The sequence below is a fragment of the Phlebotomus papatasi genome, chromosome 1, assembly GCF_024763615.1.
Source record: "Phlebotomus papatasi isolate M1 chromosome 1, Ppap_2.1, whole genome shotgun sequence".
Lineage (NCBI taxonomy): Eukaryota > Metazoa > Arthropoda > Insecta > Diptera > Psychodidae > Phlebotomus > Phlebotomus papatasi.
The window spans coordinates 39931892-39955708 of NC_077222.1; the positions used below are offsets into that span (position 1 = coordinate 39931892).

General features: G+C 35.8%; 4 protein-coding genes across 7 annotated transcripts in view; 3 read left to right on the forward strand and 1 right to left on the reverse strand.

Moving 5' to 3' along the window:
- Positions 1–23817, forward strand: part of LOC129799701 (actin-binding LIM protein 1) — a 275681-nt gene that overhangs the window by 98615 nt on the left and 153249 nt on the right. The gene's annotated exons all lie outside the window — the stretch shown is intronic.
- On the forward strand, positions 295–2285 carry LOC129799705 (adenylosuccinate lyase). 2 transcript variants are annotated; one of them, XM_055843866.1, is made up of 3 exons: positions 295–601; positions 666–824; positions 889–2285. In XM_055843866.1, the coding sequence occupies exons 2-3, from the start codon at positions 684–686 to the stop codon at positions 2194–2196; spliced, it is 1449 nt and encodes a 482-aa protein (XP_055699841.1). In that variant the 5' UTR covers positions 295–601; positions 666–683; the 3' UTR covers positions 2197–2285. The 2 variants fall into 2 exon arrangements, with proteins under 2 accessions (XP_055699841.1, XP_055699842.1); XM_055843867.1 differs by having other exon boundaries at positions 669–824.
- Positions 13810–14748, forward strand: LOC129799708 (probable elongation factor 1-beta). The gene is made up of 2 exons (XM_055843871.1): positions 13810–14014; positions 14107–14748. Exons 1-2 carry the CDS (start codon positions 13935–13937, stop codon positions 14690–14692), a joined length of 666 nt encoding a protein of 221 aa, XP_055699846.1. The 5' UTR covers positions 13810–13934; the 3' UTR covers positions 14693–14748.
- Positions 17885–19147, reverse strand: LOC129799707 (uncharacterized). The gene has a single exon (XM_055843870.1). It carries the CDS (start codon positions 18886–18888, stop codon positions 18028–18030), a length of 861 nt encoding a protein of 286 aa, XP_055699845.1. The 5' UTR covers positions 18889–19147; the 3' UTR covers positions 17885–18027.

Consider the following 23817-nt stretch of genomic DNA (forward strand, 5'->3'; position numbering starts at 1 on the left):
ATTGAAGTCAAATTGTTCAGTGTGTAGAGGCAATTATTGAAATATGTTTTCAATATTCGCTTCAATATTGAAGTTTCTTTTCAATGTCACTTTGAAATGCTATTATTTCAATAATTTGTCTAATGTGTATAGACCGCTTAAAATCAATGCATCCGTTGCATCCTTTCGGGCTTTGATGACGAACGAAATGTATAGTAAAATTCGTTGCTTTGGTGAAAATATTTTAAAAAGGGCGCGAAATTGTCCATTTTTCCAGTGTCATTGAGACCACGTGTTCCCTTCCAGCGGCGAATGTCATTCCATTTGTGAAAAGGTAAACAAGTTTTCATTTAAGTTTTGTTTTATTTTACAATATCCCTGTCGTTATCTGTTGATTCTCTTATCGGAGAGGAAAAATTAATCCTTTGAGATCTGCCCTAGAAACCCCCAGCAGAGTATAGCGTTGAAGTCAACAACAGACTGTGTTATCTCTTCCCCCCAAAAAAGGTCATCATAAAAGTTCATCTGAACGACGTGGTGTTTTTGCAATATTCTATTGATTTTCACAATTCCCTTGGTTATTTACTCAAGTGCAGGGGAATCAGTCTATACGTAGTCACGAGTGAGTTGAGATCGCAATAAAAAATATTTTAGAGAAAAGGTTAATTTGAAAAGGGTTAATCTAGAAGTTCCTGGAAAGAATCATGTCCGGAGACCAATATATGGGCTACAGATCTCCGCTGAGCTCTCGATATGCCAGCAAAGAGATGCAGTTCCTGTTCAGTGATCAGAATAAATTTTCTACATGGAGGAAATTGTGGATAATGCTGGCTAAAGCCGAGAAGGTAAGTAGGAATGGATTAAGAGAGAGGTGAAAAAGGAAGATCAAAAAGAGGATATTGTCTGTAGGAACTGGGATTGGAAATTAATGATGAACAAATAGCTGAGATGGAGGCCAATGTGGACAATGTGGACTTTGAGGCTGCAGCTGCTGAAGAGAAACTTACTCGTCATGATGTAATGGCTCATGTTCATGTTTTTGCAAAATTATGCCCCAAAGCTGCTCCTATTATCCATCTGGGAGCTACATCATGCTTCGTGGGAGACAATACTGATCTCCTGATTATTCGGGGAGGTCTGGATTTGGTGTTGAATCGCGTGGCTGGAGTGATATCGCGTCTTTCGGAATTTGCCAGGGAATATCGGAGTCTTCCAACATTGGGCTTTACCCACTTGCAGCCGGCTCAGTTGACGACTGTGGGAAAGAGGGCGACACTTTGGATTTCGGATTTGCTGATGGACGAGCGAGCGTTGAGGAGATGCCGAGAAGATCTCTGTTTCCGTGGTGTTAAGGGTACTACAGGGACTCAGGCATCGTTTTTGCAGCTCTTTGACGGAGATGGCGCTAAAGTCAGGGCTTTGGATAAGAAAGTAGGCCAACTGGCGGGATTCGGAAAGTGCTATCCGGTGACTGGACAAACCTACTCTAGGAAAGTTGATTTGGAAGTTGTATCAGCTTTAGCTGGACTTGGAGCTACTGTTCACAAAATGTGCTCGGATTTGCGTCTCCTGGCTTCAAGGAAGGAGGTCGAAGAGCCCTTTGAGAGCACTCAAATTGGTTCCTCAGCCATGCCCTACAAACGGAATCCAATGAGATCTGAAAGATGCTGCGCTATTGCCAGACACTTGATCACACTCCAGGCAAATGCAGCCAATACTCATGCTACTCAGTGGCTCGAACGGACTCTCGATGACTCAGCCAACAGGCGTCTAACTCTGTCAGAGGCTTTCCTCAGTGCAGATGCCATCCTCCTGACTCTGCTCAACGTCACTCAGGGTCTCGTTGTCTATCCCAAAGTCATTGAACGTCACATTGCCCAAGAACTTCCTTTCATGTCCACTGAGAACATAATCATGGCAATGGTGAAGGCCGGTGGAGATCGTCAGGTTTGCCATGAGAAAATCCGTGTTCTGTCCCATGAAGCAGGGGCTCAAGTCAAGGAACACGGCAAGGATAACGATCTTGTGGATAGAGTTAGAGCTGATCCGTATTTTGCTCCGATTCTTACTCAACTCGATGCCATTCTCGATCCTAAAACTTTCATTGGACGAGCTTCGGAGCAAGTTGAAGAGTTTTTGGAGGAAGAAGTAGCTCCGGTCCTCGGTAAATACAAAGATCATCTCAAGGGATTAAAAACTGTTCAGCTGAGTATCTAAAAAATGGAATCTCTGATAAAGGAGTTTGAGAAATTTTGAGCTTGAATAGAATCTTTAATTAGAAATTAATAAAAAAATATATTTCTGAAGTGTTTCTTTTACTTTTAAATAAAAGGGTGGCAAAGCGTCCGAGGCTTTGCGAAATGCTCGTACTCGTGACTTATATGCTATACCGCAAAAGTACTTTCGCATCATTTACCGTTTACCGATTCTCAACCGATTTGAACCGAATCATAAATCTCTCAAAAGATCCCCCAAACTAGTTTTAAAAGTAATAAAATTGATTTTCAGATAAATTTTTTTTATCGGTTATGAACCGGTTCATTACCGATTCAAAACCCGATTGGAACCTGTTCAGTTTTGTAGGAAATTCCAAGACCTTTCCAACGACCCCAAACATGACCCCATTTGCTTGATAAATGCGCACTCTAGTGTCGTTTTAACCTTTAACCTTGAAAAACCGTTATTATGGCTCCGGCACACCTTTTAGAGCAGGAAAATTTCATGAAGTCGAAATTCGAAACCCTTTCTCTCTCACATGTTTTGCATATGACTATCTCATTCTTTCGCATACCAACTTCGATTGAGCTAAATTGAATTTGGTGTGACGTTTAAAAGAAGAAGAAGAGTACGAGAGAATGAGATAGACATATGCAAAGCGTGTAAGAAAGAAAGGGATTCAAATTTCGACTTCATGAAATTTTCCTGATCTAAAAGGTGTGCCGGAGCCATTAGGAATGATTCAACGCTATTAGGTGAGATTCTTAACAATCTCACCTACTATAATCCTAACAAAATTTCATGTCGTCCGATCGACCTCAAACTTGGCCAAAATGTGTTTCGCCACTTCCTGATCACGAATATATATGTGGCTATTTTACGTTCCCGGCCGGCCGGCCGGCCGCTCTTTGGAGCTTAATAGCTCCTGAACTAAAAAAGATATCGACTTGCGGTTTTCGGCAAAGGTTATATATCGGGTGAAAATTGCAACTTGGTGCATTAACCCCCCACCCCTCCTTCCGCCATTTTGAAGACCCCCCTTTTTTTGTTTTCTCAATAGCTCCGCCCCTATGGCATCGAGCGGGCTCAAATTTTAGTATGTTATAGCTGGGCCTTAGAGCTTTCCATCAATAGCAAACTTAAGGTCCCCCGACCCCCCTGACCCGAGCTATAAGGGTCCAAAAAAAATTTCTTAAAATGGCCATAACTCCGGTTCTAATTGTCAGAATTTAAAAAGTGAGGGCTTTTTGGAAAGCTTTCGTGAAATGCCACTTCCCCTTCTAACATCGAAAGTTCATAGAACCACCGCTAGGGGCGCTATTATTAAAAAGAAAATTTTTAAATCTTATAAGTTAAATAACTCAAAAATTCCATTGTGCATCGGGCTGAAATTTTAGTATGTTGTAGCCGTTGATTATACCTATCAAACAAAAAAAACCTTAAGTCGATCCATAACCCCTGACCCGAGCTATAAGAGGTCAAAGTTCGAACATTGACCGGCCTCTATCTCCGGTTCTAACTAACATATCGACCTAAATTTTACCTTTTTGGTTTCGTCTCGATGAGTACTTTCAGATGGAAGTTCAAAAGGTCACCATAGGTGGCGCTGTGATAGCGTCAAAATTCATCGAAATTCAAAGTAATTTTTCTCAAAAACGGCATTGTGCAAGTTAATGAAATTTTAGTATGTTGTAGTCCAGGACGTTTCCAAAATGGTGCGTATGTGCGCTGTGGTTTCAATAGAACCGGAGATATGAGGGGTCAAAGTTCACGAAATTCAAAAAATCATATCTCCGATTCTATGTGACCGATTTTGATGAATGAGGGCTTAAACGAAAGATCTCACCAAATGCTACAACTTTCTAGAATATTTGAACTTCGTGGAACCAACACCAGGGGCGCCACAGTCGAAAAACCAATTTCAATATCACATAACCTCAATTATCTCGACTGTCGCTAAACCGATTTTGATGATTATTTCGACATAATTGTAGAGCACATTTGTCTCTACATTTCGTCCATACATCATTTACCACTCAGACTACGCTATCACTTCGATTTTGCCGTTTAAGTGTGAAAAAATTGATTTTTCCAATAATAACGCTTTGAAATCACTCAGATGCCAATTTGACTGCCTCTACTCCACCAAGACACTTAAAATATGGTTTTAAATGGAAAGTCCCACAAAATACAACAATTCTTTGATATAGTTGAAGTTCAACAAATGAACACTTGGGGCACTCTGGATGAAAAAACGAGTTAAGAAACAAAAAACCTCGTTTATCTTGGCTTCTGAGTAATCGATGAGTTCAAGTTCTACGGCAAAATTATAGAGAACATTCTGGTCTACATTTCACCCATATATCACTTTTCTGTCAGTTCATCCAAATCCTTGATATTTTGGTTTAAATACAAAATTTGTATAATTTCACGAATTTGATTCAAGATAACTGAATGGCGTCTCCCAACTTCAGCTCTAAATCGAATTTGCATGCACTCCGAGTTAGCTCACGTTAAGAATCTCACCTACATAAGCCGGTTAGGATTATCTGTCCATTTTCCTATATGGACTAAATGTTCGCCTCGGTAATCTCTAAAACATTTCCAAAAATGAAAAAAAATTGACGACGCATTTTCGAGTAATCCCAAAAAAATTGTTTTGGGAAGGGGGGGGGAAATGAGGAGCATTTTAACGATCCTTGGGTGGACTTATGGGGGGCTCCCCCGAAGGTCCCAAGTCTCTATCTCTAACCATTTGGCCTCTAGAGCTGACGACAACCGGACGGACAGATGGACAAACAGCGTGACGACATTTTTCGCAAGGGAAGTACTCGAGTCATCAAATTCATATAAATCTGGGACTTTGCTCAACTACGCAGAAAGGCATCAAATTAAACGTGGTATATTCAAAAAGTGCGAAATTTGGTTAATTTTTTTTTTAATTCCCCAAAGTTGAAAGTGGCTCAGCGGTACAGCGCAGGACATTCTACGGGAGTGCCCCGGGATCGATCCCTGGCTCCGTCTTTTTTTTTTCATTTTAATATCTTTTTCATTAAAAAATTCTATTCTTTATTAAGTAGCATTATTGTAGTGTAAATTGCTTAGTGCCGAATAAAAATCCTCAAAAAATTTTTAAAGGCAATGAAAGTGCATCGCACAATTTATCGAATTATCAACTTGCTAGTAGAAGAATAAAAAAGCTGTATTTACTTAAATCAGCTATCTGAGGGGGAATCAGTGGCGCAATAGGCAAGACCGTTGGCTCTTGGGCGGATCCAAGCCCCCTCGTAAACAAGAATAAAATGGAACATTTTTTGATATCGCTGTCTCCCAAACAAACCGATTTCGGACGTACTTGGGAGAAATAAAATAAGCCAATCACAGCGCGAGTTCTCTGTCCACATTCACCTAATTTGACCCTGGAGTTATAATTCTCTCAGAGAGACCCCCGACTCGAATGAGTTATAATAAAACTTACTGTTTTCCGAAATAACACCTCAACCATATTTTCACTAATGCTAAAACTAATTAGTAACTATCACCTAATACACTGTTTATGGAAAATAATTTGTCCGAACACATTGAAAATCGACTGAGAATTGGAGCTCTCTCTTTCGAGAAAATTCTTTTTGCGAGAGAGCCCTATAAATAATGTCACTTGACATGTCGGAAAAACATCCTCGGACAAATCCTTCGTCTTACCAGACTATTGCTATATTTTCGTGGGAATTAAATATTGAATACTAATATGAAAATGGCACTATTTTGGGCAACTTACAATTTGGAGCACTGACAAGGGAGGTTCTCACTCGATATCGAGTTCATTCATGAAACTTTGCATATTACCTAATTTGGGCATGCCAAATTCAATGGTGATAGTCAAAAACTTCGATAGGCCTCGATACCCCCGCTACAGGGGGTGGGGTTGGAGTACGAAATTCATAATTTTGGCTCTAGCCGCCAGAGGGTTGGAAATAGCGACTTCGGGTCTTCGGGTGACCCCCCCATAAGTTAACCTTGGGAATCTAAATATGACCTTCATTTTCCCCCCACCCCTCCCCTTCTCTTAAAAAACGTGTTTTTTTTTTTGGATATTTCGAAAACTAATGATCCGATAGTTTTCATTGTCGGATATGTTTTAGATGTTGTCCAGATGGATATTTCGTCCATACATACCAATGACCTTGAAACATTCCTTCATATCATTTTTCAAAGTCAAATGTATTACGCTTTAAATATTCATTTTTTTTTCAATCAATTTTATCAAAGTATGATTTTTTATTAACGCTTATTTATTTAATAATGAATATAAACCCATTTAAACCGCTTTAATGCCATTGACATGTTTTTGACATTTATATGTACTTCAATTACAAATATCATTTTAAAAATACTCCATGTCTACCAAATTCTAATATTGGGCATTGACTTTTTTCCTAAATTAAGACATTAAGGTAATGAAATTTTCATGAAATTTGTGAAATTTATGAAATTTTATGAAAGTTATGAACATTTTCTGGATTACGTTTTAACGATTGCTGATTATTAATTTAAAATTTATATTAAGGATTATAATATGTGAATGAAATGAAATGGCACATATCATCCAATACGACAATAATGTATTGAATTTCAAGTATATAAAGACCTACATGCAATCATTAACACAAAATGCTATTTTCTGATAGGCTTAACTTTTAAAAATAAGTATTTTGAACTCATACTAGACATCTTAAGAAAATCTACACAGATCAATCACAAAACCGGGAAAAAAGTATATTTAAAACATGTACAGTTCAAGCATAAAACGACTAACCCCGTCCTACAAATAAATAAAATATAAAATTAAACGTAAGTGTACTTAAAATCATGCACAGCTGAATCATAAAACGGTTAATTTCGCGCCTAAATTCACGCACAGATTATTCATTAAACGGTAAATGCGCTTAAAATCACACACAGTTCAATTTAAAAACGATTAACCCTTTAAGGACGATTGGAACACCGTTTTCCCATAAAGAAAATAATTTTTTCTGACCACCTAAAGTTATTTTTCCTTATGTTTGTACGTAATTGCAAAGTAGAAGGTTGAAGGAATCTAGGATATTTTTTGGAAGTCTCCAGGTATTTCCTACATATGAAATTTTTAAGCTAAAAATTGACGAATTTTTATACTTCCAATTTTTTTTTAAACAAAACCGTTCTGGGACAAAAACTACAAGACTCAAACATAATATTTTTCATTAAATTGAAAATTTTATCATTCATTAGTATTGACAGAAAAAATACTTGAATTTTTTGGCTATTTATGTCCCTATCGTTCGTAAAGGCAAGAAATTAATCAAATCCCACTCTGTTGGCATTTCGAAGTCAAGATATAAGACCTTTTACTGCCTTTGGTCGGTGGTTTTATTCATATTGCTGATTTTCGGTCCGCGCAAACTGTCTCGTCGTTAAAGGGTTAAGATTGCGCTTAAAATAACGCACAGATGAATCATAAAACGGAAAATCCGCTTAAAAACACGCAAAGTGTGATGATAAAACGATTAACAATTCAATCATAAAACGGTAAGAACGCTTAAAATCACGCACTTTCCAGTCATAAAACGGAAAATGTGACTAAAATCACGCACAGATGAATCATAAAACAGAAAATGCTCTTAAAATCACGCACAGCTGAATCATAAAAAGGTAAATGTTGCTAAAATCACGCACAGTTCAATCATTAAACTGCAAATGCGCTAAAAATCACGCACAGCTGAATCATAAAACCATTAAGAATCCGCTTAAAACCACGCACAATTCAATCATAAAACGATAAATGTGCTTAAAATCACGCACATCTGAATCATGAAACGGTAAATTCGTTTAAAATCGCGCACAGCTGAATCATAAGACGGTAAATGACCTTAAAATCACGCACAGCAGAATCATAAAACGGCAAATGCGATTAAAATCAAGCACAGCTGAATCATAAAACGGTATGTGCGCTTAAAATCACGCACAATTCAATCATAAAACGGTAAATGCGCTTAAAATCACACACAGCTGAATCATAAAACGGTAAATGCGCTTAAAATCACGCACAGTTCAATCATAAAACGGCAAATGCGCTTAAAATCACGCACAGTTGAATCATAAAACGGTAAATGCGCTTAAAATCACGGACAATTCAATCATAAAACGGTAAATGCGCTTAAAATCACGCACAGTTTAATGATAAAAAGATTAAGATATCGCTTAAATTCACGCACAATTCAATCATAAAACGACAAGTATACTTACAATCACGCACAGATGAATCATAAAACGGTAAATGCGCTTAAAATCACGCACAGTTCAATCATAAAACGGCAAATGCGCTTAAAATCACGCACAGCTGAATCATAAAACGGTATATGCGCTTAAATTCACGCACAATTCAATCAGAAGACGGTAAATGCGCATAAAATCATTCACAGCTGAATCATAAAACAGTAAATGGAGGCCTAAGCGTTTTATGATTCAGCTGTGCGTGATTTTAAGCACATTTACCGTTTTATGATTCAGCTGTGCGTGATTTTAAGCGCATTTACCGTTTTATGATTCAGCTGTGCATTATTGTAAGCATACTTGTAGTTTTATGATTAAATTGTGCGTGAATTTAAGCGATATCTTAATCGTTTTATCATTAAACTGTGCGTGATTTTAAGCGCATTTACCGTTTTATGATTCAGCTGTGCGTGATTTTAAGCGCATTTACCGTTTCGTGATTGAATTGTGCGTGATTTTAAGCGCATTTACCGTTTTATGATTCAGCTGTGCGTGATTTTAAGCGCATTTACCGTTTTATGATTCAAGTGTGCGTGATTTTAAGCGCATTTACCGTTTTATGATTCAGCTGTGCGTGATTTTAAGCGCACATACCGTTTTATGATTCAACTGTGCGTGATTTTAAGCGCATTTACCGTTTTATGATTCATCTGTGCGTGATTTTAAGCGCATTTACCGTTTTATGATTCATCTGTGCGTAATTTTAAGCGCATTTTCCGTTTTATGATTCATCTGTGCGTGATTTTAGTCACATTTACCGTTTTATGACTGGAAAGTGCGTGATTTTAAGCGTTCTTACCGTTTTATGATTGAATTGTTAATCGTTTTATCATCACACTTTGCGTGTTTTTAAGCGGATTTTCCGTTTTATGATTCATCTGTGCGTTATTTTAAGCGCAATCTTAACCCTTTAACGACGAGACAGTTTGCGCGGACCGAAAATCAGCAATATGAATAAAACCACCGACCAAAGGCAGTAAAAGGTCTTATATCTTGACTTCGAAATGCCAACAGAGTGGGATTTGATTAATTTCTTGCCTTTACGAACGATAGGGACATAAATAGCCAAAAAATTCAAGTATTTTTTCTGTCAATACTAATGAATGATAAAATTTTCAATTTAATGAAAAATATTATGTTTGAGTCTTGTAGTTTTTTTCCCAGAACGGTTTTGTTTAAAAAAATTGGAAGTATAAAAATTCGTCAATTTTTAGCTTAAAAATTTCATATGTAGGAAATACCTGGAGACTTCCAAAAAATATCCTAGATTCCTTCAACCTTCTACTTTGCAATTACGTACAAACATAAGGAAAAATAACTTTAGGTGGTCAGAAAAAATTATTTTCTTTATGGGAAAACGGTATTACAATCGTCCTTAAAGGGTTAATCGTTTTTAAATTGAACTGTGTGTGATTTTAAGCGCATTTACCGTTTAATGAATGATCTGTGCGTGAATTTAGGCGCACAATTAACCGTTTTATGATTCAGCTGTGCATGATTTTAAGTACACTTACGTTTAATTTTATATTTTATCTATTTGTAGGACGGGGTTAGTCGTTTTATGCTTGAACTGTACATGTTTTAAATATACTTTTTTCCCGGTTTTGTGATTGATCTGTGTAGATTTTCTTAAGATGTCTAGTATGAGTTCAAAATACTTATTTTTAAAAGTTAAGCCTATCAGAAAATAGCATTTTGTGTTAATGATTGCATGTAGGTCTTTATATACTTGAAATTCAATACATTATTGTCGTATTGGATGATATGTGCCATTTCATTTCATTCACATATTATAATCCTTAATATAAATTTTAAATTAATAATCAGCAATCGTTAAAACGTAATCCAGAAAATGTTCATAACTTTCATAAAATTTCATAAATTTCACAAATTTCATGAAAATTTCATTACCTTAATGTCTTAATTTAGGAAAAAAGTCAATGCCCAATATTAGAATTTGGTAGACATGGAGTATTTTTAAAATGATATTTGTAATTGAAGTACATATAAATGTCAAAAACATGTCAATGGCATTAAAGCGGTTTAAATGGGTTTATATTCATTATTAAATAAATAAGCGTTAATAAAAAATCATACTTTGATAAAATTGATTGAAAAAAAAATGAATATTTAAAGCGTAATACATTTGACTTTGAAAAATGATATGAAGGAATGTTTCAAGGTCATTGGTATGTATGGACGAAATATCCATCTGGACAACATCTAAAACATATCCGACAATGAAAACTATCGGATCATTAGTTTTCGAAATATCCAAAAAAAAACACGTTTTTTAAGAGAAGGGGAGGGGTGGGGGGAAAATAAAGGTCATATTTAGATTCCCAAAGTTAACTTATGGGGGGGTCACCCGAAGACCCGAAGTCGCTATTTCCAACCCTCTGGCGGCTAGAGCCAAAATTATGAATTTCGTACCCCAACCCCACCCCCTGTAGCGGGGGTATCGAGGCCTATCGAAGTTTTTGACTATCACCATTGAATTTGGCATGCCCAAATAAGGTAATATGCAAAGTTTCATGAATGAACTCGATATCGAGTGAGAACCTCCCTTGTGAGTTTATCCATTTTTATCTCGCCTTACTTCTTCATATTGCTATTTATTTTATTCAACAATATTATATCATTTAGTTCTTTTTAGTTTTTAGACACTTTTCACAAAATAATTTGGTATTTCAATAGATTTTATAACGTGTTGGGTGCGAATAAGACATGTCTTTAAAATTCAGTGGACATGTCCTATGAAAATCCTAACTGCAGAACTGTTGTTATGGGGGAGTCAAATTGAGAAAATTGAGAGATTCGCGAGAGAATTTTTGCACTCTCTTTGATTTTTTAATTTATTTTAAGAAATAACACCTCAACCAAATTAACACAATAGATCTAAAATTGCATTAACTTTGACCTGAGTTAATTTTCCAGTAATAATTTTGAGCGAATCACATATTTCCCGTGAAGGTCTCTCCCCCACCCACTTTCTCTCTTTCGACTCTCTTGAAATGTCATTTCGGGCATTATTTACAGATTGGTTTTTTCGTTTTTACACGATTATCTTTCTTTTCTCATCATATCTTTTCAATGAAATATGATCTTTACCCTATTTAAACAAAAGTTGCCCGAGTACATTTGATTTTAAGTTGCATTAGAGTCCGAAAATCAAGATTCTTTCTTCCATCGAAAATTGCTATTGTTTGTCTCACTCCCTCATTTGCTATTCTTTTCCAAACAAATGAGTGAGAGGTATATAGAAAATTGAGGTTCCATTTCTAAAGCATTGGAAGTATAGGAAACCGACCCCCCCTGGGCGGATCGATTCCCTGGCTCGACTTACTGTTGTGAGTTCGAGTCCCGCCCGGTGCAAAGATCTGAATGTCTAATTTAGACAATTTTCATATGTTAATAACGTAATATAATGCACCGCCTACGCCCAACAATTCCGGAAGCATAGAAGAAGCATCCACAATACGGGGAAGGCGCTCCTGGGCGAGTCTACAAACGGACTAGCAGGTTCTTCTAACACGGGATATGGACATTGTAAAAATGATTACCTTTGTAATGAATATATCTCGATACGCTTAATAATAGCTATCTGAGGATCGTAAATATTATTTATACTTTTTATTGCAATTTTATAAAACATTAGAAAGGTTGAAGACCCAAACCAATTTTTTTTTTTTTGGAAAAATCATTTGGAAACTTGTGCTCAGATAAATGTTTAAGTCGTACTTTCAATCCATATACTCTCGTTGTGATTGTACTTTCTGTTTTAAGCATTACAGAAATCCATAATACACGAATTAGTTTCTTTTTAAACTAATTGGTGAATATGGATTTCCGTAAATAAATGATTAAAACAGAGAGTGCAATCACAATGTGCACATCAAATGAAAGATATACTTTCACAATCAGTTTGAGTGCAGGTTTCTAAATGATTTTTTCCAAAAAAAGATTGGTTTGGGTCTTTGACCTTTCTAATCTTTTATAAAATTTCAATACAAACTATACCTAAATAATATTTACAACGATCCTCAGATAGCTGATTGTAAGTAAGTAGTTTTTTTTTTATTCTTCTACTAGCAAGTTGTTAATAATTCGATAAATTATGCGATACACTTTCATTGCTTTTAAAAATTTGTTCAGGATTTTCATTCGGCACTAATCAATTTACACTGCAATAATACTACTTAATAAAGAATAGAATTTTTTATTGAAAAAAAGATATTAAAATAAAAAAAAGGACGGAGCCAGGGATCGAACCCGCGGCACTCCCGTAGAATGTCCTGCGCTGTACCTGTACCGCTGAGCCACCGCTGCGTGCAGTCTCATTCGAATTTTCTTTATTATGTGCTGCATATTTTCAACTTTGGGGAATTTAAAAAAAAAATTAACCAAATTTCGCACTTTTTGAATTTACCACGTTTAATTTGATGCCTTTCTGCGTAGTTGAGCAAAGCCCCAGATTTATATGAATTTGATGACTCGAGTACTTCCCTCTTAAGAAATCGTCTGAAACGTGAAGATTTGTTGAGAAAAGTGGTCCCTGATGGGGAGTGGAAGGTGGAAATTTGCTGGGTGAAAAAAATTGAGGGATTATACACTGCTCTCTCCGTGGAGTTCGAGCAGTAAAAATTAAATCAAGACTAATTGGGCTTTTGCAGTGTCTGTTGATTCTTGATCAGTTTTCTGGATAATTTAAATAAATTCTGGATAAATAACAGATTTCTGGAAAATTCCAAGACCTTTCGAATGCATCCAATATTAACTAAATAGGTTGAGAAATAAACTCTGTGAAGGGTTTTTACCTTTAATCTGAGGAAAAAACCGGCAACATAAGCCCAAATTGAATTTATTTAATTGGATTTTTTCAATGGTGCTTTTTTTTAGCTTGAATTGCTTTCTTTTCTATTTAAATTAAATATTTTATTTAATTAATTCTTATTTAGGATGAACTAAATTTAGTAACATTATTTCTAGAATTATTAATAAAATTAAAATATTGGAAAGTAGGGAAATCGCGCTACCTTCGGACGATTTATGCTTCGCACAAATCATTTTTTTTTTCAATGTATTGTAAATGAATTTAGCCCATTTATAATATTAAATTTTAATAGCTAGTCCAATTCCTCAAATTTTCAGAAAAAAGCTGTGGCTGAAATCCATAAGGAATATAGAGAAAAAATTGAATTGTTCGAAGCTTGAGTCGTCCGAAGGTAACGCGCTTTCCCCTAAGTATAAAATGCGCGCGCAGATAGAGAAAGAAAGATGGCCGCCGTTTCCGTCTGACTGACAGCCGGTGTCAAGATGCAGAGAGGTTAGGTTTTTTTTCTTTCTCTTTTTTTACGTTTCGCCTGTAGCGTTGTCATCGCTCATTTTTCTTCACAAGTTTTTCCCGGGAAATCAATAGAAACAGAATGTCTTTTGGTGATGTGAAAACACCCAAGGGATTGGGGGAACTCAATAAGCATTTGGCAGCCAACAGTTATATCGACGGGTAAAGCATTACAAAGATTTCTTTAATGTTTTGTGTTTGTGGTTATGTCCACGTGGCGGAAATTGACGGAAAAATTGTGTGCGGTTTTCCAGATACACCCCTTCCAAGGCGGATTTGTCGGTATTTGAGGCTGTTGGCAGCAATCCCGGTGAAAAATTTGTCCATGTTCAGCGCTGGTATCGTCATATTGCTTCCTTCACGCCAGCTGAACGCTCCACATGGACAGGACAAGCTGTACCTCAGGTTTCCGGAGGGCAACCTACAGTTACAGCCTCTAAGCCGGCGGCTGATGACGATGACGATGTTGATCTTTTTGGGTCAGATGAAGAAGATGATGCTGAGGCAGCTCGCATCAGGGAGGAACGTGTGAAGGCGTATTCGGAGAAGAAATCCAAGAAACCAGCTCTCATTGCCAAGAGTAGTGTCCTCCTGGATGTGAAGCCATGGGATGATGAGACTGACATGGCAAAAATGGAAGAGCTAGTACGCACAGTTGAAATGGATGGACTCCTGTGGGGCGCATCGAAACTCGTTCCTCTGGCTTATGGCATCCGGAAGCTCCAGATTATGTGCGTTATTGAGGATGAAAAGATTTCCGTGGATTTACTGACGGAAAAGATTCAAGAATTTGAGGATCTTGTTCAGTCGGTTGATATTGCTGCCTTCAACAAAATCTAGTGAGATTTCTTTCTCCGGATTTCTTGAAATTCATTAAAAAATTTCATGAAAAAAAACCAGGTTTATCAATATTCGTGCGAAATCCAGGAATGTCTCCCATCGGTAGTTGTGTGTGTAGGGAGGGGCCGAAACCCAGTCTCGTACACGAGATTCTGGAGATTTAATAGGTGTAGCCATGATTTCAGGAAAGAATTAGTGAGATAATTAAGAATTTGTCCTAATTTCCACGTCATGACAGGAAATATCCTTTTCTAATCCTCATACGATGCTCGAAAGGCAGTTCTTGGAATAAAGCGCTCTGTTACAATTCACTGGGAATCCCTGGAAATTAGGAAAAATCATCAGCTTCCATAGAAACGCTTCCGGACGCGGCTACACAACCGTAAGCGTAAGCGAAAAGCTTTCAATCTGTTTCAATCTTGGACTAAAAACTGACTTTTTTTAAGAGCTTTCAGCACTCCTTGTCTTCCTCAGTGATCAAATGATAACAGGGATTGGTTTTATTGGGTGGGTACTGGTGAGGTGGAGGACAATAAATATTCTCTAAATCAGGAAGGACACAATTAAAGCGTTCAAAAATTAGAGAGAAAAAATAGAGATTTTGCGAGTTGCTCGAACTCTTGCGAAGGGAGCACTGCCTTATATTTTCTCGCAAATTTTTTGGGTGTTTATTTCTTTTTAATGTCGATTTAAATTTGTCTATAAATCATCTCGAAGTTAAAAATTGATCAAGAAGAAGAGGATATTAGACGAGCATTTGAAAAAAACTCGAAAAACTCATTATTGAAACTAATTTTAGAAAATTATACCGATATGTCTCTGGCACACCTTTTAGATCAGGAAAATTTTATGAAGTTGAAATTCGAATACCTTTCTTACACACACGCTTTGAATCTACCTCATTTGTTCGTACTCTACTTCTTTTTTTTAAACGTCACTCCAAATTCAATTTGGTTTAATCGAATTTGGAGTGAGAAAGAATGAGATAGACATATGCAAAATGTGTGAGAATGAACGACGTGAATTTTGATTTCATAAAATCTTCCTGATCTAAAAGGTGTGCTGGAGCCAATACTTTATGTTTTACGGATTCTTTGGCGATTGCGACTGATGCAGTCGTATTTGGAATTCCAAAACCTTTCGAGTAAATCTGTATTGAACCAATTTCCTATTGAGAAATAGGCCTGCCAGGGTGGTTGAACTTTGATCTTGAATAATTCAAGATGGTGATTTTTCCGGTGATAGGTGTCTAAGGACGAAATGTTCAGCTGGACTGCCTCCAAAACATCCAAAAATGAATGAAACCGCCAGGGCTAATTTTTTGCAAAATTAGAAAAACCTCATTTTTGGCCTATTTTTGGGGGTAGGGAACGCATGAAGGGGGAGGGGGGAAATAAAGAGATTAGTTTCGAGATAATGTCATTTGAGTAGGGGTCATCGAAGACAGGAAGTTGATATCTCTTACCGTTTTAATTTTATATAGGTCAAAAGACAGAGAGACGGCCTAGTGTAATTATATTAGAAATAATGATTAAAGTGCATTTCTATCATTTTCCACTAAGTCGTCTCTCGGCTTAAGTCGTACGTGTGTCTAGGGCATTATACTACAGTAGACTCTCTAATTATGAAGCTAATTCGCTCAAATTCGGTGTAGTTCTTCCTATTTTGTCGTGATTGTTTATAATTGAGCGCTTTTTGTGGAATTTACAAAGACTTTGACGCCCAAATCTATCGATAAACCGGATTACATTTTGCCTCAAATGCTCAATTGAGAGAGAGTTCACTGTACATTGTTAAGAACTTACAAAAAATAGAAAATGGTGGCAAAGCGTCCTAGGCGACTTAAATGGCTTCACACTTCCCATCGTTTACCCTCGGTTCACAACCAATTTGAAACCGATTTATAATACTCAAACAAAAGGTTTAAGCTTTAAGAGTGATTTTTGATTAAAAATTGGTTATCGATTATAAGCCGGTTCATTATCGATATCTAACGGTTTGCTCTAGCTTGGGAACGGTTAAATAAAATAAAAGATTTGAAAAAATTATTCAATTATGCACAGCTTTTGTGTCGGTTGCATTCGAAATCAATTTGTTTACATTAACTGATTCATTACTGATTAAAACCGATGCAGCCGGATTAGACATTTTAAGACCTTACCAAAAAAATCAAATTTAAGCAAATCGATTTAGAATTCAGCATTTCAAAGTGACTGACGCTTGACCTTCATTCAATAACACTGTGCAACGATGATTTTGTCCCTGGGTTCTCATGCTATTTTTTTCTATTGCTAGGGTCAAATGATTTACGAAATTACTTATCATTTTGATTTCATTTGGATTTTGCGCCTGGAATCTAGGCAAAACCTTTTTTGATACTTGGGCGCCTATATCTCTGATTCTGATGTTGAACCGAGTTATTTCTCACTATGAAATAATTTGTTCTCCCTTACATGCCCGATAAATCCTTTGAACAGATGAAGTTCGTACAACTGACACCAGAGGCGCTGTAGTCTCAAATATGTCAGAAAACATGGAAAAATCGAACTTTTTAGCAACTTTAATCAATAATATCTCGAAAACTAAAACTGTCCTTAACAATCTGTTTTATGGGTTTGATAGAGAATTTTATTAGCTACATTTTCGTTCATATACAACTTTTTGCTCAGATTATTTTTTAGCCTCGAAATTGAGGTTCAAACGAAAAACCAGCACCCAGCCAACTAGAGAAAACCCTCATTATTTCACACATTTTGACTTTTTCTTTTCAAGTTTAGGTAATCCAGGTTTTAACTTTTTAATTCTCAATTTTGAATTCAATTTAAAAATGTTTTTTTTTTATTTGGGATCATCGAAAACCAAAAGTTGATATCCTTTACCATTAAAGCTCTAGGACGGTGACAAGTTCAAAAGAGCTTTTAAGCAAGGGGTCAAAAACTGAGTCTTGAAATGGCTATAGCTCCACTTCTATTTTCCAGAATTAGATTTTGGACAGTGATTTGCAAAGGTCTAGAAGTCTAGTTAAATGCTCTCATCTTCAGAACATCTAAACTTCATACGACCACCGCTAGGTGGCTTGAAAATTCAACTCAAAAGGAATTTTGCACGCAAAACGAGTTGCAAGAACACTGAGGTCACTTGCAAAGAATCTCAGCTACCATAAGCTTATCTGGGCTTATCAGTGATCCCTAGAATAATTGAGAATTCTTCGAGAAAAAAATTAATTCATTTTTTTATTCAGATAAATTCAGTTCAGTTTTTTTTTTTTAAAGTTCGCTAACAAAATGAAAAGGGAAAGAGGAAAAAAGGAATGGAGGAATCTGAATCTCCAGAATTCAATTGTCAAGAGGATTCAGAGGAAGCCACAAGTAGTAGATTGTGGTCTTCTTCCTGACCTCTTGGAGCACCTTAATGTGCCTTAGGATCTGAATGCGGCTGTTGGTACGTTTGTCAATCATCTGGCCAATGCAGCGCGTGATGTCTCCTTGAGTGATGAAGAGCCTGTTGGGGAATTCCTTCTCTTGCTCCAGGAACAAATCATACAGATGGCGATCTTTGAGTGGAATAGAGTTCCTCTCGCGGGACAGGACTCTATATTTGAATACGAAGCACTTGTTGATGACAGTGTCCAGGAAGTTCTGTATATCATCGATATTGATACGTCCACACATGTGCTTTGGAACGCTCTCGAAAATGCCCTGAGTGATGGTAAAGTCAAATTCCGGGAAGTGTAGCTGGCCCAAAGACTTGTGGTTGAGGGAGCCTGATCTCATGACTGAAGATGGTGTCTTCCTACCGCTTGAACGTAGTCGATAAAGCCGGAAGCTCGATGATTCTGGCGTATTGACCTCCTTCAGGATGCGATTTGGAGGAGTAAATGGGTTGAGATACTGAGGCTTCTGATTGATTTGTGGCTGTGGTTTCTTGGGAAACTCTTTCAGTATTTCAATTAGCCTTAGCATCAGCATCCTCTGACGATGTGTCTTGTCTGATAGAATCAGATATTCATCTCGTAGTTTTGGAAAATCTTCAGCGAATGTTTTGCACTTTACTAGGAGTTCTTTCACTTCGGCAGTAACTGCGGCAAGTTTCTTACAGTCTTCTTGGTGATTCTCTTTGTTCAGGCAGATTTTGTAGTGCAATTTCAGCATTTCCATTCTATCAAAGTACTTCTCAAGGATTTTTTCGAAGTCCATCGTGATGGAATATGAACTTTCTCAGCACTCGATGCTCTGGATTTTTGACTTAGAATGAGCAGACTTACGAGAATTTATGTCGTAGATACTGTGCTAAACTTGTTTCACGTATTTAATTGTTTTTTCTTCCGAAAAACTTGGAGAAAAATCTTTTGATCAAAGTAACGGGCGAACTGTTTTTGTTTTTATGGCAATTGGAATTCAGTCTTGCCATATAGGATAAAATTTCCACTGGAAGGTCCAGCATGGAGAATGCATTGAAATACGTTATGCCGTTTCCTGGACGGTCTGGACATTCGTCAGAGGAAAAAGTGAGTTGTAATTCCCTCATTATAGTTTAAAAAAAAAATAAAAGTTAAATATCCTGTTTATTTTAATTGTAAGCTTGTGAGAACTCCAGCATTACAAAATTCATTGGAAAGATAAGGTAAAGAAACGGATTGTTCCAGATATTCCATGGAGACTTTTCAAACCGAAGATTATTTTTAACGGAATTGATTGTAAAATTGTGAATTATCGCACATGCGCTATTTTAGTTGCACTTTGAGGATTGTTCGATTTTTCGATTATTACAGAATTAGAGAATTTCGTGCACTTTCAAAATCCAAAATCTTGAAAATTTTGTAGTAATTGTTTTCTGTGAATTAAGATTTTGCAAACCATTGTTTGCTGTATATTTAATTTTTTTTTGTATATTTTTTTTTAATAAGATTAGTGAAAAAGTGAAACCTTTGCATAGTAGGTTGTGTACACAAAATTATAATAAGATGATAATTAGGCTCGAAAATCATTTAAAAATATTTAATAATATTTATTAAATCAACGATCTTGATTTAACTCTTTCGCGTCCCACTTTTATTCAGCAGATGAATTCATGCAAAATTGTGTTTTTCCTAATGCTTTATGATCAAATATAATAGTTCAAAGAGGAAAAAAATTTTCCATTGCGTGAAAACTCGGAAAAACCCCGGGTCATATATGACCCTGTTGTCCTCAAGGGAAGTGTATATACCATTTTCAAAATCTATATCACGGGCTTTTTAAGAGTTTTTTTTGCTTGAAGTTACTAATTTGGCCAAAACCATGGCAAACTGGATTGTCTTGATGAACACTGTACTCCTGGTGTTCAAGGAATCTTCCTGGTAATCCCTTGAACAATCACTGTCACAATATTTTGAGTGGTATTTGGCAAAAATAAACTTATCCACATATTTATTCACACACAATACAATTGCACAATATGAGACGCTTGCAGAATACTCTAAAATATTGCAAAATATGTTATAATTCATCAGATATAAGATGAAATGTCCAGGAGCAAGATGTCCCACCTGCATTTCACAAAGAAAAACAATGTCCCAATTACATTTCGCTGCAGGTTTGGGACGAAACTACTGTTACCCTTGGGGACTATAGGGTCATATATGACCCGGAAAATGATACACGCTTTTTTGGAAAATTGAGAGTAATTTATTATATCATAATATGCAATATACAATCTTTGGATATTCTATTTTGTATTTCTAAAGAACTTTTTGCTGAAAAAAATAAATGAATATAAAAGATTTTGAAAAAGAAAAGTCATTTCACAAAGTTCGAAATTAGTGATTTTTGATCTCAAATATTTTCTTTTCCTGAATATCTGGAGTCTTGAGAAAATTAGCCAAGAATCTTACATCCTTCTATTATGATGTCGTGCACAAACCGATAGATTTCAATTAATGTAAATAGTCAAAAGAAATTGTTTTTTCCCCGGGTCATATATGACCCTAATGACGCGAAAGAGTTAATTGCCCTCAACTTATATCATATCATAAAAAAAACTTGTCAAGAAATTTCTCATGGTGCAAAGTCAGTACTTTTCGACACCTAAATTAAAATCAAATTTTAAGAGAATTATGAGTTCATGAAACAACAAAATGTGAGATTAAAATAACCGAGGTTTTGGAAATGGGGCACTGCAGCGCGATTGGTGGTGGTGGCCCAACAAGGATTCTCTTGTTAAGGGTGCATTTGAGTGTATTTGAGCGTTATGCCAAAAGAAAGGCATGAGTGCTCCCTGCCCATAGTCTTATGCACATCGGAAGGCAAGCTCACTGTAGGGCGATAAAGATGCACACCCTTCACCTCCCACTCAGAGGGCTAACTCTAGGGACAAGGCACCTGGTGTACCCAATCAGTCTTTAGGGATTCAAAATAACGGCAGGGCCTTTAGCCGCGGATCCAACACACGTCTTACAAAAATGAGTATTACTTCGTTTCTTCTAGTATCTAGTCTAAATAAGAAGAAAACCATATCAGGCTCTTTCCCGACCTGATTATTTGCAAGTTTTTAAAAGAAATTTTCGAGAAGGTGGACAATCAGTAAAAAGGATGGAGTTCTCAAATAGTTTATCAACGCGCTAAGAGAAATTGTGTTGTATTATTTTATGTTTTTGCTGTCCATTTACTTTTCGCTACTCAATTTTACGATTTACGAGCATTTTACAAGTATGGCGCACCTCGCGGAATATAGTTGAAAAAGGCATGATTTTCGATTGATTTTTTTTCCTAATAGAATGTGCAAAAAATTCTTCGAAAATAATAGTCAAGTATCGGTGTTTAATAAAAAAAAGTACTATGCCGTGTTTTATTTGAGGTTTTCGAAAACTGCTGTTTCTTAGAATTCAATGACAAGCAAGTGACGAAATTGTGCTTAAACAATGGTGAAAAGTGTTTACAAAGTGGCGAAAAGTACTGAATCATGCATTGTTGCAGGAAATGTAGTTTTTCAAATAGATACCCAAAAATTCTCGGGCGGTCGCCTAGATCAATATAGAGACAATGCTTCTAAGCCTGTATAAAAAGTATCGTAATGATTCGAAAAAAATTATAAGAATTATTCATTTATTTTATTTATTTATTTTTATTTATTTCAAATACTGCTTTTGAGCTATAGCTCTTGAAAGCAAAATTTTGACAGATTTTGGTGTACAAAGAATTCAATGTATGTGTGATAGCAGCTGCCGCCGTCTTAGCGTTACTTACAAGGTATCAAACCTTAAGATGGCGAAAAGTACTTACTCTGCCCTACATTTTACCAAAGAATGCTAAATTTTCTGTCGGGAATATTTTTCTTAGTTCTATTTGACACGAAAATCGTGTTTTATGTCTATAAGTTCCACCAAATTGACAAATAATTTCAGAGAAAATATTCTAAGTCCATTTTGACAGAACGACATCTTGAAGAAAGATGTCATCTTCTGCAGAAATTTAATCTGACGATCGGATCAGCAAAATTCTTCATAATTTTTGCAGAATTTGCCGTTAGGATTCTATCACTCAAAAATGCACTAAAATGACTAAAATCAATGCACATTTGTGCTATTTATGGCATCAAAAATGCTTCTATACCTTATGTGATTGCTTTTAGTGCATTCTTGGCATTGAAATCAAGTAAATATGTGGTATTAAGATAATGCCATAAATCTCTTACTTCTTAGTATTAAGTGTACAAAAAAGTTCTCGCTGTTTTTTTTTGTGAAAATTCAAGTTTTATTAAAGAAAATTAGAAAATATTATTTTATTCAAAACATTGTCCATATTACACATATTGTATATATTACATATATTGTATATGTAAGTTATTCTTTTTGAGGCGTCTATACCAATCTCTGCATGTTGTGTCGGATGGAGCATGGTCGCCGCAAGTCTCTACAAGATTTCTATGTGCTTCAGTCGCAGATTTCTTTTGGCGAAAGTACAACAACTGAAGCTCCCGCAAATGAACCTTTTTCGGCCCGTCACTCGTTATTTTAAACTTTATGAAGAAATATGTTGTTTATACTTTTCCAAAACAAATGTCCTAATAATTACAATCTTTTGATAAAGAATCATTATGATGTTGGTTACAAATACCGCCAGTACCGCCAGTACGTACAGACTTTGTCAGAATCATCCAACGGTGAACAGCGAGAACCTTTTTGTAGACCCAATAGTTTTCTAGTACATTGTGGTATTAATTTTACCACACTTGTGTATTGATTTCTAGAACATTGTTGTATTGATTTAAGTACATTGGTAAATTAATTTTAGAGCATTTGTGTCATCAATTTTAGAGTATTTTGGTGTTGATTTTAGGGTATTGTGGTATCAATTTTTGAGCATTGTGACATCAATACCAAAATGCTCTAAAATTGATGCCAAAATGTTATTGCGTTGATACCAAAAGTGCTCTTTAATTGATACCAAAATGTGCTAAAATCTCTAAAATTTGCAAAGTAGTGCTCTAGATTTAATGCCATTATTTGTTGCTAAATTAGGGTTTTTAAAATAAATGCTAAAATGTATTAAATGAATGCCACAAGTTTTGTTAATTCTGGAGTAGAATTCGAAGTCAATGCCAAAATTGATCTAATTTTAAGAGATTTTGTGATAATAACATTGAATTTATAACATTGGTTTTCATGCCATTGTTCTTGAATCTTTCTACGTCAAAATTGCTCTCTATGGTTCGTTTTATCTCACAAAACACCCAGATGATAAAAGTGCCATTAAAATAGCGCAAGTGCGATATATTACTTTTAAGAAAATTAGCAAATATTGTTCAGAAATAATCTTCGTTTCCTTACCTGAGCCTGAGAATATTCTTATAGAAATATTAATAAGCTTAGCAATTCTTTTTCATCTTTTTCAAAAAAAAAAAAAAAAAAATAGAAAAGCAAGGAAAATTATCATTTTTTTAATAATTGGAATCTGTTATGGAAAAGTGTTCGTAATTCCAGATATTCCATGGAGATTTTTTAAATTTGAATCTTAACGAATTTATGATATTCATGTCACAGGTTTTACTCGTTTTTGCTAGATTATTTTACATTTTACAGAATTCTTGTAAAAAAAAACATTAGGAGATTTTTGATGAGAATATTTTTGTAATTATATTGGCTTGTA

What these genes read in the sequence shown, in the direction of transcription:
- LOC129799705 (XM_055843866.1), top strand. Translation starts at nt 684, where the DNA reads ATGTCCGGAGACCAATATATGGGCTACAGATCTCCGCTGAGCTCTCGA. An exon ending in TGCTGGCTAAAGCCGAGAAG is followed by an intron (nt 825 to 888) that starts GTAAGTAGGAAT and finishes TATTGTCTGTAG; the next exon opens with GAACTGGGATTGGAAATTAA.
- LOC129799708 (XM_055843871.1), top strand. Translation starts at nt 13,935, where the DNA reads ATGTCTTTTGGTGATGTGAAAACACCCAAGGGATTGGGGGAACTCAAT. An exon ending in GCCAACAGTTATATCGACGG is followed by an intron (nt 14,015 to 14,106) that starts GTAAAGCATTAC and finishes GCGGTTTTCCAG; the next exon opens with ATACACCCCTTCCAAGGCGG.
- LOC129799707 (XM_055843870.1), bottom strand. Translation starts at nt 18,888, where the DNA reads ATGGACTTCGAAAAAATCCTTGAGAAGTACTTTGATAGAATGGAAATG.